This window comes from Pleurodeles waltl, chromosome 6 (assembly GCF_031143425.1).
Source record: "Pleurodeles waltl isolate 20211129_DDA chromosome 6, aPleWal1.hap1.20221129, whole genome shotgun sequence".
NCBI classification, from domain to species: domain Eukaryota; kingdom Metazoa; phylum Chordata; class Amphibia; order Caudata; family Salamandridae; genus Pleurodeles; species Pleurodeles waltl.
Window position 1 is genome coordinate 694,308,806 of NC_090445.1, and position 19,997 is coordinate 694,328,802.

Below are 19,997 nucleotides of genomic sequence, written 5' to 3' on the forward strand. Positions count from 1 at the left end.
CCCGGAGAGTGAAACAATGCCAGTCACATCCCCTGGAGGTGCGATTTAAGTAGAAAGCTGTCTGGTACCTGTATATTTGATATATTGTGGCAAATCTGGGTGAACTTCTTGCTGCATGCCATCTACGATGAAAACTGGAAGAAAACAGAGGGCACAAAAAGCCCATGATCACAGTTGCTGTCAGGATGTCATACTGGTGAGCTGATAGTGAGTAGAATGATTATCAAGGCCTCACCGTGGCTGCTGACAGTTTTCTGGAGTGCCCAGATTTGTTGATAAGTGGCATGGTGAGGTTGGTTAGGGGACAGACTGGTTCTCCCTGTCGAAGAACTGAAGCACAAGAAAGTATGAGTTCCCAAGTAAGGTATGCCAGCTGCACAGCATGATCTGCAGAAAGGTGTCACTTGCCTGGAGTGGAAAATCCAAACAAGATGTAACAAGTGGATGACAAGTGCTGGTTGAGACGGTGTGGTGAGAATTGCTGTAAAGATCATAATGGTGTAAAAAAAATACCACATTCCTCACCCAAGCAACCCCCGAATGGGAGTTACTTCAAATGTTTAAGAGTACTTCTACTGCTTTTTCACAAGCTGCAGTGTTGCTGAGCTGGTGAGTAACACTGATTGTACTCTGGTTCCTACACGGGGGCGAGCCAGCAAATTACCAGAAGAGCCAGGGGTCGACTCTGGCTCTTAGAGTTGGTGTATAGGTCAGGCCTTGAAAATATTTGACATGTCAATCATGCAAAAGACATGTTAGATTATGACAAGGTGTCTTCACAACTTAAAAAAGTTTATTTCCTTAACATAAAATTCTCAATGAATTTCGAAAACCTACATGCATGGAAGGAAGTCATCCCACTACTCAAGATTTCACAAACAAACTGGCAACTCATTACACAACCAAGGCAGACACATTGGACTCCTATTTAAAACAGAGGAAAACCATCAGCACCAACCGTTTCCTAAAATACCCTCAAAGAATAAACCAACCCAGCCTCTACAGTCCTTCAAACAAATATCACAAGGTGAATATATGGATTTGGTCAGAGCAAGCAGACCTTCCGGATGCCCTTCTGACCCTTGCCCACGTCACATCTTCAAGAACATTCTTTTATCTACTTCTGCTGCCACACCTGTAAGAAGAATCATCAACTCTTTAACTACGGAACTTTTCCTGTAGACCTGAAAAAGGCATACATATGACTGGTTTTAAAAAAAACAAACCTAGACGCACAAGACCCAAACAACTACAGATCAATCACAAATGGGCCTTTCCTGGACAAACTGATAGAAAGAGCAGCATTCACCCAGATGTCACAATTCATTGAAGACAATTCTATACTTTCAGACTACCAAACTGGATTCCGCCCAGGAAGAGGCACTGAATCAGCACTCATGGCAATCTGGGATGATCTTAAAAACACAGTCAACCACAATGGAATTGATGCACTACTTCTCTTGGACCTCTCGGCTGCCTTTGATACGGTTGACCATGACACCCTAATTCAAAGACTCCACGAAGCTGGCCTAGAAGGGACTGCTCTCAACTGGATTACATCCTACCTTCAAAAAAGAACTAATATCATCTATTCTCCCCCTTTTTCGTTCAAACCCTACCTCACAAAAGCAAGCTTACCCCTCCCCCCCAGGATCAATCATCTCACCTTTGCTTTTCAACATCTACATGATATAATTACCAGAAATGATCAATGATTTTCACCTCACATGCTACAACTAAGCAGATGACACACAAATACTACTTAAATTAGAATGCCCCAAAAACATTGAAAAATCACTAATCTTCAGTTGCCTCAGAGCCGTTGATCAGTGGATGACTTAGAGCTATCTCAAACTAAATGCCTCCAAAACAGAAATACTCATATGTGGTGACTGAAAACATTATGACCCACTGTGTGCCTGGCCTGATGATCTCGGACCACCTCCTCAATTATCCAAGGAAGATAAAAACGTTGCAATCACCATGGACTCCAAGTTAACAATGAAAGCCAAGTGGACAAATTAGCACGAACAAGCTTCATCACCTCGAAGACTCTACGACGCATCTTCCCTCTACCTCAGATTTCCACACAACGTGCAGGTTACTATCTCACTTGTACTATCCAAACAGGATTATGCCAATGGTCTCTACCATGGATCATCTCGTATTCAGAACTCCACAGCCAGGCTACTATTACATGTAAAGCCACAAGCCCACATCACCCCTGCCTTGAGAGCACTACACTGGTCACCCGTTGACAAAAGATCCACCTTCAAGCTGCTTTGTATCACTCACAAAGCTATACATGGAACAGGACCGCCTTTTATCAGAAACAAAATAACCAAATACATTCAACAAAGAAACCTCCGCTCAAGATTGGCACCCCACCTTAGAACACCACCAAACAAGAAAAAGACTATAGGTGGTACATACTTCTCCGTTCAAGCAGCCAAACTATGGAATTCATTACCTCCAACTATAAGATCCACAGATAACTATCTTGTCTTCAGAAGACTACTCAAGAGTTGGCTCTTTCCTTCATAACCACCATTTTCAAACAGCTATGGAATGCATATGTCTGTGTTGAAAAATATTTTTTATCTGATTATGTGTATATTCTAGTTATATATAGTTCTTTAGAAAATATGTATCGCTACTATGTCATAACAATAAACTACACACATACTCTTTAAACCTGTTTAATGTATATTTACTCACGGTTTAAATATGTATGTACATATATGTGTGTGTGTGTATATGTGTGTTATTCTATGCTTACCATGTTCATAGGTCATTGCATGGCTCCTAGATAAGTTGTTATATTAGATACTTATGAATACCTGCTCTCATTTATACCACACTGATCAAATGTTTATTATCATAGGTATTTGGCTATTCAAAAATTGAGTAAAGATAAATAAATGTTAGAAAGGTACACTTATTAATTAACCTCAAACATTACTAATCTTGAAAGTCTGTGTTTATACAATATTACTTTCCTTCTTATATTATACCCATTATTATATTCCGTGGACATATATTCCCTTACTATGTACTTACATATTTATTTATTTATCTAGTCCTACTATACTAGAGAAAAAAGAAAAAAAATCAAATTATAAATACATCTAAAATATATATGTATAAAGAATAAATAAAATAAAAATAATGATAAAAGTGTGTGTGTGTATATATATATATAAATAAAAAAATATAAATAAAAAATATTATATTTTTACTCTCTTGTAAGCTTTACTTTGTCTACCCATCACCATATGTCATGTCTCTATCAATCTATCCTCCATTCCCACTGACTCATCCCAAATCCATTCTACTACTTTAATCTCCTAAATAACCCTGCCTAAGCTCTTCCCTACTCTTCCACATCTAATTCACCCAAACCTCAGTTTACTACCATGATCTCCCAAACAACCCTACTAAATTCTCCCTCATTTATCTCACCTTTAACTCATCCAAAACCCCTCCTGCTACTATGATCCCCCTAACCCTACCCACAGACTCTACCCTCCTCCACCCCTGCTTAGTCATCCCAAGCCTAAACCCTATTACTATAAACTCCCAATTAACACTTCTGGATTCTTCCCTCCTCTACCCATCCATTACTCCAGTCAATCTAACTAACAAACTCACATATCCTCAGCTCAAAATAACTCATAATAATATTAAAACTGTACTCGTATTTCCCTATACTAATCCACCACTAATCATTTTTGGGTTCCGTGCTACTCGCCAAAAAGCACTTCAGCGTCTCGTCAGGAGTAGTAAGTGCTATATAAATACTATTACAATACAATACAATAAGGAAGCGTTTCAACTCCTATCTCCACCTTGATGACAATGCTATTAGTAAACTCAGATACAAGTCAGTAATCTTGTGTACCATACATGTGGCCTTGATTGCTATTAAACTTAGGTCATTGTTATAGGCTACTGAATCAAGAGTTTTTTTTGTAGAGATGAGGATGCTTGGTGAAACAAAGTACTTGCCTAGGTTCACACAATTTGGTAAGGCAGGGAAGCCAGGTTTGATCCCAGGTACCCAGTTTCACACTGCACAATTCAGACACTAAATAGCTATTTCTTTATCACATCAAAGGTTAATGCTTTGTCCTTAGATCTTGGAGAATGATACCAGAGTGCCTGATGAGAACAATCCATGTTTTTTGGGGAATTTTACACAGAAGAAGCCTAGCAAACCTAGTGCTTCACAACAGACACAGACTATGTTATACCTTTTTTTTTTTTTTAAATCAGAGAGATATTTGCTGGGATTCACAGGCTAAATTTAAACCTGGTTCCACGTGATGTGTGGTCCTCAGCTGTAGCCAATAGGCCACATCACCCCCTGTTAAAACTCGTGTTGTCTGAACCGGTTGCCTTGTTTTTTTCTACTTGCACTCATTTTATACCCAATTAACACTGTGGCATTTTTACAGTCTTACTTTCAAATGTGTGTTCTTAATTGAGAGTTTGAAATAGATATTTTGGCTTATGGTAAAACATTATCACTGCACAAGACACATTAATTAGTTTCTATGAGCCAGATGTATCAAAGGAATTTACTCATTCTGTGTCTATGGGAAAAAGCTTTAGTACATATGGCCCTACATTTCCCTGACTAGTCCTGCAGAGTTCTTTCCAAGACTGGGGTTACTGAAGGGGCAGGTTGCAGAACTGCTGGAGGACATGAAGCAAAGTGGGCTTGTTAAGATGAAGGGACTGCTGACAACCTTCCTATTAGATAAGCACAAATAACACCGGGTAAGGAAAAGTGGGCAGTCTGTAATTAAAGTGAAAACGGCAAGACAGTTTTAGCAATTGACAAGCGCAGAGGAGGGGATTCTCGAGTTGAGGTAAAAGAAAGATACATGCAGCCTGGGGCTGGAGTGGAGGAGGGGTAATGAAACCTATTGTGAGAGGGGAGAAGAAGAGGACAGCCTCAGAACCTATGGTAAGTGTGAACACGGGGCATGCAGCCATTGGTGGGTAAAGGGAGAAGAGGGTATGAAACGTGTAGTGAGAGAGGTGGGGTTGTTTGTGTATGTATGTCTGTATTTCCTCCTCGTTATGTGGGGTGGACCCAGCTGTAAAGAAAGTGCTGTGTGTTAACTGGAAATGTAGTAAGAATATGTTGTGAGAAAGCAAGAAAGTACGATAAATGAGTCAGTGGAAAAAAGTATGGGCTCAAAAGTCTGAAGTTTACGCATATGTAAAGAAAACAGATTGCTAGATATTATGCTGCTCTGAGAGGATTTGCAAGGCTGCTTACTAATGGAAGGCAAGGAGCAAAGATGCTGAGAAGGGCAAGTTTACTTTGGAGGCTGTAGTAATAAATCTATGCAAGCGTATCCAGCGGATTTATATGGTAGGTGGAATGTATGGATTTCTTCACAGGCTAAAAGTTTACTGTAGACCTTTGTTCTTTGAACAATTAAATGTTTTCAAATATTCCACACTCCTGATAGACAACATGATAAGTAGAGACAGATTTAAGACATTTGCCGGAATGCAATCTAATTTTGGTCCTCTTATGGCCCACTCTGGAATTATGAGCGCTTGAGAAAGTGTGCATGAAGCATTTTGGGTTCCAGAACTGTAACCCTCCAAGAAGCCCTGATTCTCAAATATATTTCTATTTAGGGCATATATAAAAAGGGGTCCCTGTAATCAATAAAAACGGCAGGCAGGGCCCAAAAAACATTAAAATGTTACTAGACTTGCAGGTCGAGTAACTTAACTAATCTACTCGACCTAACTGTAATGTACTTGACCCGTAAATGGGTCTCAAATTATGTGATCATAGGCAAATAGTTTACAGAGTCTCCTTTTTCTTAATTCTCACATATGATTGCACCTTCAAATATGTGAGCTCAGCATTTCTGCAGTACAAAAAAAACTCTTTTGTTTGATTAAGTAGACTAACGTTTGCTGCATGCATCACAAGAATCTAGACCACATACCCATGAGGTCTAGCCCACAAAACCTAGGACTTCTTTTAGCTTACTAGGATTGGCATCAGGGCAGGAGTGTTTTATAGTTTGTTTAAACACTCAATTTTAATAAATATATTACTAAACCATGATTTGATAACATATTGTCATCTACACACAGTAACTTTCCAAGTAATGTCCAAAAACCTCTCCACTAACCTGCAGCTTTACTGATAAAACTATATAGTGTATTAACAACCTGTGAAAATTAGGTTTCAGAAAACATATCCTTTGCACGTCAACATGTAAAGTATTCTGATTTGTTCACATCATATTAACATATTTTTTTCATCACAGAAAGGGCTTTCACAACTAATGAAATATATTTTGAAATGTTAGCACAGTTGACTTAGTCATTTAAATGTTGTGTGTTAGGAAAACCTGACACCATATATCCTTTTATTTTACACTCTAAGCAGCAGGTCTTGCAGTTCACCTTACAATGTCCTGGAACTCTGCAGTCAGAAGGAAAATTAATTGTAAGAAAAACTGACTTTTGACCTCTGTCTGTGAACACAGAGCAAATGTGACATAAGAACAAGATTTAAAGGCATATTTTATTGCCCCTCCACTTTTCAACTGAACAGAACACCTGTTCAGTGTCAACTCGCCAGAAGGGAAGAGTAGGGATTAAAAAATAGCTCAACCTGATCAAATAAGACTTGCCAATGGGAGTAGTTGGGTGGATTATTTGAGCCTGGGCAGATTACACATTCTTATGACCTACGGCCAAACAGCTGCAGAGCTGGCGGCCCCATAGATTTACATTTGGTTATTCAAAAAGAGGACTTGCTTGAGACAGTGCAGTTGCACCACAAAAATCTATTAGAAGCCCAACTGAAGTTCAGTTATTACAAAACTCACCATAGGTGCCACTGGTCTCCAAGGAGATTGGGAGGAGCAGGCCTTTGTAATAACACAAGATGTTGGAGGTGTACACAAACTATAGGAGTGTTTAACAATACAAATATACTGGCAAGAAGAGTGACACATAATTACACAATCCCTACCAATAGCCAATCCACTAAACATTAGGGCAATGTTCCTGCATGATGCTTCCTTGGGCCCTTGAATCATGTCAGGAAAAAGTAGAAGGTTCACGACAACACTCACAAAAGCAAAAATATGCATATTATGGTTGTGAAGTCAGATTAATGTCCGATGGCTGAGATCTGGCTACAGGAGATGTATTACATAACATTAAATGAGCAGATTATCAATCAGCTTAATGACCAGAGCTTTAAGTTCATGGAGGTTGCAGAGATTTTCTGACTAACTGTAACACTTGGTGATAAACACCTTCAGGATTTTATATGCTTAGCAAGACATGAGGGGTGGGGTTAGAATATCCAGAAATCCTGACTAAGTAGTGTTGATTAATTTGTTGTTTGTTTTATTCTCATTCTATTATTTGCCCTTACCCCTTTTCAGATGTTGTGACATGCTTGTTGTAGAATCTCCTTAAAATATGGTTGAGGGGGCCATTCAGAGTGACAGATTAGGCGAGAAGGGGTCAGAGACCATACAAACATGTAAAGGGTTGTAAGAGACATGTAAGTAGATGCAGAAAAAAGGGGAAAGTGAAAGGATGTGTACTTTGCATGCTGGGTTGAAACAGTTAAAATGATCCTCCATGGTAAGCTTACAACATTCTATGATCAGGCCTCCAAAAATCATACAATATTATTACCAGACCTGCAGGTCTAGTAACTTGAATAATCTAGTCAAGCTAACTGTTATGCAGTTCCGTAAAAGTGCCTCACATTGTGTGATCCTAGACAAGTATTTTATTTCACAGTCACCATTTTCTTCATTCTCACGAGTGCACCTTCAAATATGTGAGTTCAGCATTTCTGCTGTACAAAACACCTCTTGATTAAACAGACTAAAAGTTTGCTCCACTGATAATAAGAATGTAGCCCACATATAGGGTACACATGTTCCATGACTTGTCGCTTGGCTTACTAACAGTATTGCCTTTGGGGCAGAAGTGTTTCACAGTTCATATTTAAACATTCACTTTTAAGAAATATATTACTAAAGCATCATGTAGTAGTGCACTGTCATTTACAGACCGTAAATTTCCAAGAAATGTCCAAAACCTTTCCCAATAACTTGCAGCTTTACTGATAAACCATATTTTCACAGATTATTGATAATACTCAATATAGTTTTAAGAAAACATATCATTTGCACATCACCAAGAAAAGTGTTCTGATTTGTTCAATCACAGAGAAGTACAGAAGATGGGTTTTTACAACTGCTGATATATATTTTTAAATGTTTACAGTTAACTTAGTTATTTAAATGTTGTGTGTTAGGAAAACAGGGACACTCTACAGCCTATCATGTCACACTTTTTACAGGAGGTCAGAGAGTTAACCTTGCAAAATCTTGAAACTCTGCAGTCAGAAGGAAAAAAAGACAAACTGACTCTTGATCTGCGCCTCTGAACATTGAGCAAATGTGACAAGAACAAGATTTAAAGGCCATTGCTCTTTCACTTTCAGACTGAAGAGAACACCTGTTCTTAGTCAACTCCCCATGGCAAGTGGCCAAGCAGATTTTTCTAAGCCTGTATGATGAAGAACAAGAAATATAGAAGCGGTGCATGTTTTCATTTCAATAAAAAATGGTTAACACAAACATGCAGCACAAGCTATGTCATTGGCATGCTAGCATGAAAGGGGATGTGACACATTGGGAGACTTATAGCCTGAGGAAATGCTATCTTCTTCACTGAGGAAGAGGATGTCGTCACTAACATCCAGGTCAGATCCTACGATATGCTAAAGTAGCTGGACAGCCAAGAGGATCTGAACTGAATTGCCAGGTGCGCCTGACACCACATGCACCCTTGACACAGTTTTGCAGCTGGGTTTGAGGCACGTGATTTATAAAGCACTTGGGGCCATATGTACGAACACATTTTTCCATAGACACAGAATGGGTAAAATCCTTTGATACATCTGGCCCTTAGAGTGGATAGAAAAATAAGCATTGGCAAAGCCAATAGGTCTCAACTAAGCAAGATCTCCTGGCTTTATCAGTGCTTTTTGTTTTAGTCAAGTATGATATGGCTTGCCCTTGCACAGTATGGTACGTCTGCCAGTCTAACATGTAATGGTGTTGCACATTTGGTATGATATAACATAATTGTTTGGTATGGTATCGCCTGTCATTGGATAGTATAGTATGGTATGGCCTCTCATTGTATAGTATGGTGTGCTATGATCTGCTGCTGTACTGTACAGTATAGCCTGTCATTGTATAGTATGGTATGGTATGTGCTCTCATAGTATAGTTCAAAGCATGCACACACTGCATGGTCTAGGGAAGATAATGTTACCACTTTGGTCAGTCATACCCACACACTGGCACCTGCCAGAGGCCAAACATGTCACAAGTGAGAAAAAGACTATCATTTTGAAAAAATGTGCAAAGGAACATAAAGAGAGGCACATATAAGGAAATGGGGCACATCAAACTCCACCGTGCCAGAGCAACCAGGGACTAAAGCGGTATTCCGTCCAGGTCCCATCGGGCCTCCTACAGCACAGCCAAAGAGACCATTCATTAGCTCAACAACCAGCTCATTAACATCTTACTCACAAGGAAGTGACGAATATCTACTCAGTCAGACACAACGACCAAGGTACCTGTGTCTAGAACTAACACTAGGCAATCACCCTGTCTGCTTCATACAACACAATAGTGCATCATTGAACTACATTTGCACGATGGAACACAAAAAGAAACCCATGCCCAAGCTACATGAGACGGATGTGTGAATATACATGTGTATAGCAAAAAAAACTCATGCTTGAGAAAGTTCACAACCTAGTTCACCTACAAAGATCACACAGAACAAGCAGGATCCATTTTTTGGAATATCCTTTACAGCAGAGATGTTCCAAGAGGCCATACAAATGGCCATCAACCCAGTTATCAATGCAGTACATTACAGTAACAACATCCTAGTGGAATAACGACTTAAGAACAAGAGCAAGCTCTGGTCAAGAATGTCATGCACTGAGTACAGCCAACCTAAAGCTAACTCCTGTCAAGTGTACATTTCACCAAATCCAACTACTGAAATGCATTTTCAGACAACAATACCTGGTCTCAACAAAGTATAAGTGTTTTACGGATATACGGACTCCCAACGATGTCAGCAACATTCAGTTAGTCCTAGGGATGGCCAGCTCCTGCCACATAAAATACTATACCACCATCAGCAATGCAATTTGATTGCTGACAAAGTAGGTCTGCACATTTGAGTCGACCACCACATGTCAACAGATGTTTCAATAAAGGAGAGTCTGCAGTGCCACCAAAATGGCCTACTTTTATCCAATATCTACTGTGAGTTTTGTGTATAATATCAGGCCAGTAAGACTGGGAGCGATCCTAGAGCAACATCATTGAAATAGCTAGTGATCACTACTGGCAAATGTTATCCTCCGTCAGTCGTAACCTCTTCGACGTCGAAATAGCATAATCGAAAGCTGAAAAAGAAAGTCCATCAGTTGCATGGGTGTCCAAACACTGTCACTTTTATACATAGTATGCACTTCAATACAGTGACAGATCACCAGCCGATCATCATGATCTTGGAACCTCCTGAGCAGAAATACTATTGCAAATTGAACAGTAGGGAATCCACCTACAAGAGTACTCCTACACAAGTAAGGGGAAGACAAGAACTCTGTAGGCTACATATCTTGACACACCTTGATACCCAACAAAAAGATTACATCTGCTGTCGAAGCATACCTGGACTTCGTAATGAACCAAGCAACACCACAAGCCATACCTCTACACGTCATCAAACAAGCCACATAGACCGACCCCTCACTGGCAGAAGTCAAGAAGAGAATATGAACCAGGCACTGGAAACATCTGGAAGAAAGCTCAATCACTGAAGGAGTGAATCACAGAGATCTATATTCTTTTCGACAAGTTCACGAACAGCTGATAGCAAACATACAAACTGTTCTAGTCAGGTACATCCAAACAGTAATCTCAACAGCTCTCAGACAGTGAGTCATAGACCTAACCTATATAAAGGTCATCAACATATGGTGGCCACCAACAGAGCACATTGTGACCAAATATGATTTCCTGGACTAGAAGAGACTGTAATAGTTTTGGATCACTACAATACAGCAAGTATGTGATGGTAGTCATGAATGAATCCTTAACGTTCACAATACCCAAGGAGACCTCCTCTACCAGTGCAGTAATCTCAAAGTTAGATTAACTGTTTGTGATATACAAGAAGTCATCCAGATCAACAATGGGAATGACCTTATGGAATTTGCCAGGCATCTTTATTTCAAGCACTGGAAAAAACTCTTGCTATCACTGCAGGTAAACAGAATGGATTCATATAGGCAATAAAGAAAACCCTGCAACAAATGGAAAGTAAGCATCAGTAGCTTCAACAAGCTGTCAACACAGTCTTAGGAGCATACCTGTATATGCCTCACAGCACCACTCGACAGTGCCCGGCTACCCTCATTTTTGGTTGTGATCTCAAAACTCAAATTCCCAGCTGGAGCCATAGACTGAATCATGAGTGGACACAGAAGTCAGAGGCTGAGATACAAGCGAAGGACCAGAATAAGAAAGAAAAAGATAAGAGATATGCAGACGATGCAAGATCAATAAAGATACGCGTTTGTTGATGAAACAACCACAATGCAAAACAAGCATTGATTAATCCATTAGGTTTTGCCTATGTGATTAATAAGCTTTTTTGTTGTAAGTTGTAGCTTGGTGAGTAGTTGTGCAATATTAAGTCACTGAAACTCTGTTAAAGTGTTATGACTTGTTTATTGAGAAAGGTAATATATTGTGCCCAGACACTGTGACTGAAACGCCTCACATTTTGGCGTGGCAGCTACCATTATGCTATTTGTGGACACAGTTATGCTAATATTATGCCAGAGGTGTACACCGCAATTCCAGCCATAAAAAGGCCAAGGATGTCCACAGTATGTAGCAAATTGTCATTATTATGCGAGGGATGGATATCCTAATGCAAAGAATGCACAACAGAATGGCAAGCATGGCTATCGTTATGCCAAAGATACAGAGCTTATGCCAGAAAGGATTTCAATTTGGCCTAGAACGCTCTCTTTGCTGCAGTTAAACAAAGTGGAGTTGTGATTAGTCAGCTGCAGCGGGGCAATAAAAAGGCATCTTTGAATAAAAATAGGGGGACCTGACTGTGCAATATGGGCTCACAATACAGGAGTTTATTGCTGAAACCTGCTTACTGCCTTACATGGTCAACCATGGGAATTGCAGTCAGATGGATTGCTGATTCCCTTCTGTGAGCTAAAGTAGTTTCAAGCATCAGAAGGACAGCTAAAGCCAGCTAAACTCTTCCTAGTAACTGACACATTAGGATAATCTTTATGGACGTTTTGCATGACCTTCTGCTTTTTTGTTGAAGTTACAAGTTTAGTTAAAGCTGAGCTTTTACTGGGTTTTTCCCCCGCCTGTGTATGGAAGCCAAAAAGCCTGTGTTCAAGTGACGTGCTACCCAGCACTTGGGAACGAATGCACTTGAGGAGGGATTTGCTTTCGCTCAGTGTGCGTGACACATAACCAAAATAATTTTACACTGAGGAAGGAGGTATAGGTCAATTACTGAATGTGGCAGCCACCTGCAGGATCGACCCACTGGTTGCAGTGCCAGGCCCTTCATGGATATTTAATACTGTGATGGTATGTGTGAAAAGAAATGTAAGTTATGGCATTAAGAGAGCAGCCTCACACTGAAGTTCGGTGGATGAAAAGATGTACCTGGGCCTGATAAGAGCAAGCACACAGGAAATAGTGTGTGACAGCAAATAGAAATGGAGAAAAGGCAGGGGTGTGGAATTTAATAAAATATCTACTTGTCCATGGGAAAGGATGCTTCTTAAATCTGCTTGACTTCTAAAAAAAAAAAAAAAAAAAAAAAAATCCACTTGACCCTTTTGTGCCATGTTGTACGGCGACAAATTATGGCAGCAATCTCATTATGTGAGAGCTCTGATAATAGCCTCTCTGATCATGCCAGGGCTAATACTATAGTAGGGAATGAATACTTGCGATTTCAATCCGTACTATAGCAATTTCTTTATTTTGCTACCTTTCTGCAGATCTACGTATCAGGGCTGGAAGAAGCAGTAAGCAATAGTTCAAGGGCTTGAATGCCTTTGAGTCTGCAAATCTACTAACTTTCATCTTTTAAGAATGAGCACTAGCTCTTCTCTAATCTTTTCCCATACTGACAAAGGTTGGAAATGTACGCCTGATAATGACAGAAGTAGAAGATCTTCCAGGATTTGGAAAAAAAGTGGCTGGAGTCAACCTGAACTTTTAAACACTCAATAGATTGTCACATGAGCAAATCTACACATGCATATTTGCTCGTGCTAAAATATAGTTCACAAATATTTTGAAGGAGTATGATTTCCTAGTTTACTCCTGTAAGTTCTTGTGAATTCATGAAAGCCACTCATTGAAAGACCTATAGCATGCGTGCACTTTTGCACCTTTCTTTAAGAATTGGGTCCCTAATTAGGTCTGGAGTTGACCAAGACATTTTATTAAAATTCTATTTCTCTTGATCGGCTGGCTGTGAGTGATCGCATTCTGCTGTTCTGCAAGCAGCATATTGGCACACAAAGTACTTTTGTTCAGTACCAGGAACTACTGTGGCAATCACGGGCTGCGGGGCCTATGTTACACCAATAGTTGCAATGTGTGCTTTTTGAGACCAAAAACAATTGTTTTGCTTTTTGCCAGTGTTCGTTACAATGGTGAGGGCCTGGCAGCTCCCACAACAATAAAGTGTTACAAAAGCTATGCCAAAAGAAAGCTTGCACTGACAAAACCAAAAGACTCACAACAAATGTCGGATCGGTTGGCTTTGCCAGTACTTGTTTATTTTCATGCTTCCTATAATCTTATTGAAAATGGTTACACTGATTTTCCATTAGGAATATTTTTGGGAAATACTAGCATGCATCAACACATTTTACTAATTGACGCCTCAAAGAAATAGAGCCTAAAGTTTCATAGTTGCAGTGTCCTTCAAAAATCCTTGCTTGCTAGTGGTCAGTTCTGCCTCTTTGTCCTGCCTTTTTTCACTTTGGGAGCAGCACAAAGTACTGTATAATTACACTATGTCATGTTTATCTCTTCAGTAAGGGACTTTTTTTTTGGCATTTGCCTGTTTCACCTCAACAGTGTGGGTGCTTGTTATATTTTGTTCTCGCTTGGCAGAAGTCGAGCACTTTGCATAACATCGACGATGTTTAATAGTTAATTGCACTTTTGCCAGTTACGTAGATAAGTGCTGATAGGTTTAATTCCTGTTTTGAATATTTCTGCACACGCCAATGCCCCTCCCCCGCTATTACAAAGCATGAAAATACAGCTACTTCCTGGAGGCATGAACCTACGCCACGCTTCGGTAGCTAAAACACTGCTCGTCACGCACCTAAGTCCATACACACGCCTGCTCTCATGCTTCATAACATTAGCCCCTGCGCGCCAGGTGGCCCATGTGCAGCACAGTCAAGCACCATGCAGTGGCCAGCAGTGTGCACGGACGGACTCCTGACTGGGTCAGCGGGGCTAGAGGGGGGCTCCATGTGCTTTGCAAGGGGGCTCTCAAGTTACTGCTTCTGAGCCCAGATACGTTGACAATGGCCACCAACAGCACTGGCCTTACAAATTCCCTTCATGATATGATGCCGGCCCCGGGGCAACAACTGAAGTAGAAGTGACACAGAGCGGCCGAGATGTGCCTTTTCTCCTTCTTTACTGATCTAGTCGCTCCTGAGCTATAAATCTTGCTCACAGCCCACAGAGACGGTTGTGTTTGTATGCATCCTTAGTGTCAGCTAATACCTAAGCCATTAACCGGACCAGTGTAGGCTCCTACTTTCGCAGAGGAACATTAATTTACAGTTAACTTTCGCAGGGAGAGAGAGCGAAAGAAAACACATTGTGAATTTGCATAAGTATATTCATCACTCGTGTTTGTCATATTAAAAGTGGAGTTTTGTTCTTTTTCCTTCTGACCGCCTAAACTTTTTGCAGCCTTCCAGCGGTGAAACATTTTTAAAAACAATATATTTATTTCTCTCTTTAGAGCAGGGTTGTCATACAGGCGCGAACACCATAAATCATAAAATTGGGGGAGGCAAAGGAGAAGACAGCACAGGGACAGCAGTTGTTTGTGTAATAAACATCACAGTGTATTACTGGGCTAGAGAACGGGGGAGGCGCAAACACTTTCGTCCAATACGGAGATTGGGGTGAAAAAAACATCAAATGTGCCCTTCAACTGAAAATAATAAGTTGGAAGGACGTTATTTGTTAGCCCATATCGGAACAAATCGGAATTGTTTACTTCCTGCCAACCTGTTTAGTGACATGGGGACGCTGTGAACCGAATTGCAAACTGGTTTCAGACTTGGAGGTTGGGGGAATATTTGAGGGGTTTGGGGAGTGGTTTGTATTATTTTTATAATATTTTTTCACCATTAGCCTATCGATCTCGCCTTTAAAAAAATCTCCCTAACCCACTCCAACTTTCCATTTAAAATCCTATTTCATGTGCACTCACTAATCAATGCAAATTTTCCCTGCGACTGAGTGCATCGGGGCCTCTGACGCTGGGCTGTGGCTCACGTTTCTGCTTTCATGCTGACATTCCCCTGGAACCAACAATTTTAAACCATTCACCCAAACCCACTGCTTTGGAGCACTGCCGCCAACGACTTCCTTGCAGCGAATACCACTACTCAAAAATCCAAAAGGCAAGGCATTCATACCCCCATGCCCTTGAAGATACTTATATCAATTTGTTTTGCTTTGTAGTTCCCTCCCTCCCCATTTCCCACCCCACCATCTTATTTTTAGGTTCGAGCGCAAAGCGCTCTGTCCCTGCTGTAATCTCTCTGTGGGTTTTTAACCACACCCATGTCATGCCCATCACTTTCATTGGTTTGTGGGCTTGCCTTTTAAAAGTTGCTTGCTTTCATTAATGGAAGGCATGCACACACGTCAATCCTTTTCCGTGTTTAGCCCTCCTCGAGCGCACCGGCCAACTACTGAAAACATATGAGGCTCTGTGTTTTCCATATGGTTTCTGGACTACTTTTTTCTATTTATTTCCTACGCAGCACGATCTCGCTGGGCAGTAGTCCAGCAATTTGCATCACATCGGCTCGGTTACATGGATAATTGCATTGTTGCCGATAATACGTTTGACTGCGAGCGAACTTCTGTTTTACTTTTTATTTTCCGTTTATGTGGCAAGAAATGTCCAGTTCAGAAATTACAACGCAAATAGCTGTTACTCGAGCAAACGCAAGACCCATTGCATTGCAAATGCTTGTTTTTATTGGAACCACTGTCAGTAATGCAGTGTAACCTTTAAAAGTGCATTTCCAGCGCTCACCCTAATAATAGAGGCTTTTCAATAATGAACCATAAATACAAGTTTGAACACCATAAAAACATATGGACACACATATTACATCAACTGCAGAAAGCCTCTTTTCTTTAAACTGGCAGCCAAAGGCTTTGTGCTGCAGGGAGCTGGGCCTACCTACTTGTCCAAAGGACAAAATAAACATGAAAACTTGTTGCCTGTGACCCCAAACAATATGACCCGGGCGTCGGGAATGCTACATCCCTGACAAAGTAAGTGGCAAGTACACAAACCAATAGAAAGTAAGGGCAGGATGTAATCCCCTTTTGAGGTTTATATTAAACACAATAGATTTCCCAAGCACTGTGCGGGCGAAACCTAATCCAAGAGGGTTGATCAAGTCTGACAGCGTCAATCAACAAAACTCTGAATAGCAATGGCCCATGGAAGCCAGTCAGTTGAGATGCCAATCGAAAAAACCATACAAGAATCCAATCCAGCTAATAAAGAAGATGTGAAAACAGTGAGGGAGAGACCGTCAACTCTTCAAGCGAGAGGGGAGAAGGGAGAGAAAGAGGATATTTACGTCCAGGTGGAAATATTTTAATTCAAGTGGGGTGGGGGATGTCATGTTGCCAGATAAGGATACCAAGCTCAGAAACCCAGCAGAGGCATTTGGTTTTGCTGGCAATTGCACCTTACTTCCTGAGTAATGTAGGGAGGAAGTGGGTTTGGGAGGCGGTGGGGAGAGATTAAGGAAAAACAATGTATCGGAAAGTTACTCCACATTGGAAGGCACGTGTAATGTAGGCAGCTGAGCCGGTCCTTACTTCAGCAGCACCCTGGGTGGAAAGAAACGTGCCACCCTTGCTACTGCTGATAAATAGGACTGCAGTTCAGTCCTGGGCTGTCTACATCAAAATAGCGACGTGCTTCTGAACACACATTTCAGCACCTTTGCCAGCACACATGAATCAAGCACAAGTATGCTTTGGCTAGTTCCACATTGTTGGCGAGGGAGCGTCAATCTGACGTGGCAGAGGGTAAGAGGTAGTTGGGAGGTGGCTAAAACAGACTGCACCACACTAAAAAATATTAGAAGCACTTTAAACTGAATCACTGGAGCCACGTTAGATTGGAGTTACTGTTTGCTGGACATTTACGCAGACAATCCTTTTTGCCCCTCTGAAGATTGGTGCCCTGTATCCAGCTCGACCAAGCCAAAAGCAGGCACTGATAGAATATTAAATGGTTGGAGGAACCCCCATGTGTTTGCCTCAGGTTCTGACACCACATAAAGACATTACAGAATGGGCATTACCAAAGAAGTCACACAAAGTGAACATATACAAGAAATGAGAAGGTTGCAGAACAAGACCTGGCGACAGGGGCATATATGTCGCAAGACCTGACAAATATGCAAGAAATTAGCACACAGGGCTCTTCGCAATCTTCAGAGTCTGGGGATGAATTATAAAGACTGTGTCCTTACGTTTATGTTTTGGTTAAACCCATCCCCGTCTGCACGATTTTTCTGAAACGGTCTTTGGGGGAGCATCTAAAGGGGAATGGTCAGACTAATGGATGACTGCATCAGCATAATGACAATCTACATTTCTAAGAGTTTACAAGGCGTATGGGTCATTTGTTATAATAAATTAATTAAAGGTTGTTAAATAAAAATAAAAAATAAACTTGCTCCACCTTTTGGCTGACTTTTAGCCAGTTTTGGTTTTCAAGCAAAAGCACTAAACATAGTGCGACCTGTACTTCCATCTTCTCAGTTATTATTCTTCATGACCAGTGCCCATGAGCTCACTCCTAATTCACAACGCATGTTTATGAGATCCTAACACTTTACTCTCTGATTTTGCGGGAATCGAGTTCAGTGGTGTGCACTTATACTGACCCAGTGATCTGTTGTCGGAGAATGCAGCTGACTGTTTGCACAATCGAGCACTTCCTGGTGTACAGCGACTGTTCGAGGTAAATGCTTATGTCTTCCTACGTCTGCAGTCTTTCCAGGATCTGTAGCATCGACTCCCTGAACAGAAAATCTTCCACGAGGGACGATTCTATCCCTTTTTTGGTGTCTGCCATCCTTCTGTACTGCTGTTCCTGCATTTGGCAAAAGTCCACCCTCTTGCCCTTTGAAATATACCTGTCCATCCCTGTTTAAATGATAAATCGTATTCCCTTTTAACTCTATAATCTCCTCCCTACTTATGCGAGCTGGATTTCTCCATATCGGCTGCAAACGTCCCTCCGCTTTCGAAAGTTCGGGTTCCACCCTCTTAAATTGTTCTGAATCTCCCCCTTTCGTGTCCTTTGGTTTGGTCCGCACCAGCTCATCTCCATTCACAGATTCTATCTCATTCCCTTTAATACATTCAGACTCTTTCCCTGTAACGTATGCGAGTTGCTCTCCTTCAACACGAGCTTCGCTATCCGCAATAGGATGTACGGACTCCTCGACTTTCAACTGTGAGCCTCCCTGCTCCAACTGAGTCGTAGGTGACGTTTCAGGTTGAAATGTGTCTAGCGTGATGATGTCGTCGTAGCAGATGAGCGCGCACGCCCAGGCAGCTCTGCGGCGGATGATACTGCAGAGAGACAGAGCGAGCGAGCTTTTACCGGATGCTGGTAGTCCGCTAAGCAAGCACAGGAGCAGAGGTCTCGGGGAAGTGGGCAGGGAATGCATCATATAGGTGCCTACGGAGTTCGTATTTTGTGAGGGATCACGGCGTGTTTCCTGCTATTCGTGCTCGCGATAACGGAAGTCGATATAATGTGCGCATGCGTCTTGAATTAGCTCCGACAGCGGAAGCGGTTATGTGCTCTGTTTCCGTAGACAAAGTTCGAAGGACCCGTTAGTGTAGTGAAAGTCCCTGAACAATTGTAAGAACAAGAAGCAGAAACTAGATATAAAATAGAAGTCTGATATCAGCTAAACGCATGGAGACAGGCCGAACTCGAAAAGGAAGTGGCTTTATGGCAAAACTGGCTACAGGGAGTTGTGAAATCTACTTCGAAACCGGAGTCGGCTCAAAATCCTGTGAATCTGACAGACCACTTAAACTCCGTGTGCCCAAAAGAAAACAAATATTTTTACGATAAACCTCACCACAAACAGCTGTGCAGCAGTAAATAGGTTTATTCAAAAAGCACACCAGCCATACCTCAGTCGCTCGTGTCTCTTCAGCAACTGTCGTTTCTCAATCATAATCAAAGTTCTAGAACCTTATTGTAGTAATATTCCACGCGGGTAGTTGAAGTAGTAAGTTTATTCAGAAGTAAGAATATCCATACAGCCCCTCACACCAAACCTTCTCTTCCAGGTTGTCTTCAACTGTCAACCTACCGAATCTCCAACATCCCACTATTCCACATCATTGACATTCCAATACCACATTCTAACATATTAAAGGCCTGCAAACATTACCACACTTATCTCGTTGGTTTTAAGCATATCTCACAGGGAAGGTGGGGGGGAGTGATGGAGCAGATATGTTAATTAAGAAATTGCTAATGACGTGTGT

The 19,997-nt window shown here is 41.2% G+C and overlaps 1 protein-coding gene across 1 annotated transcript in view; it reads right to left on the reverse strand.

The window, feature by feature from the left end:
- The window catches only part of PSTK (phosphoseryl-tRNA kinase), a 97,591-nt gene extending 78,342 nt beyond the window's left edge, over window positions 1-19,249 (reverse strand). The window contains exon 1 of the mRNA XM_069239144.1: window positions 18,368-19,249. Coding sequence (XP_069095245.1) covers window positions 18,368-19,162 — 795 coding nt within the window. The 5' untranslated portion in view covers window positions 19,163-19,249. The remainder of the gene's footprint in view (window positions 1-18,367) is intronic.
- Window positions 19,250-19,997: the final 748 nt, after the last annotated feature.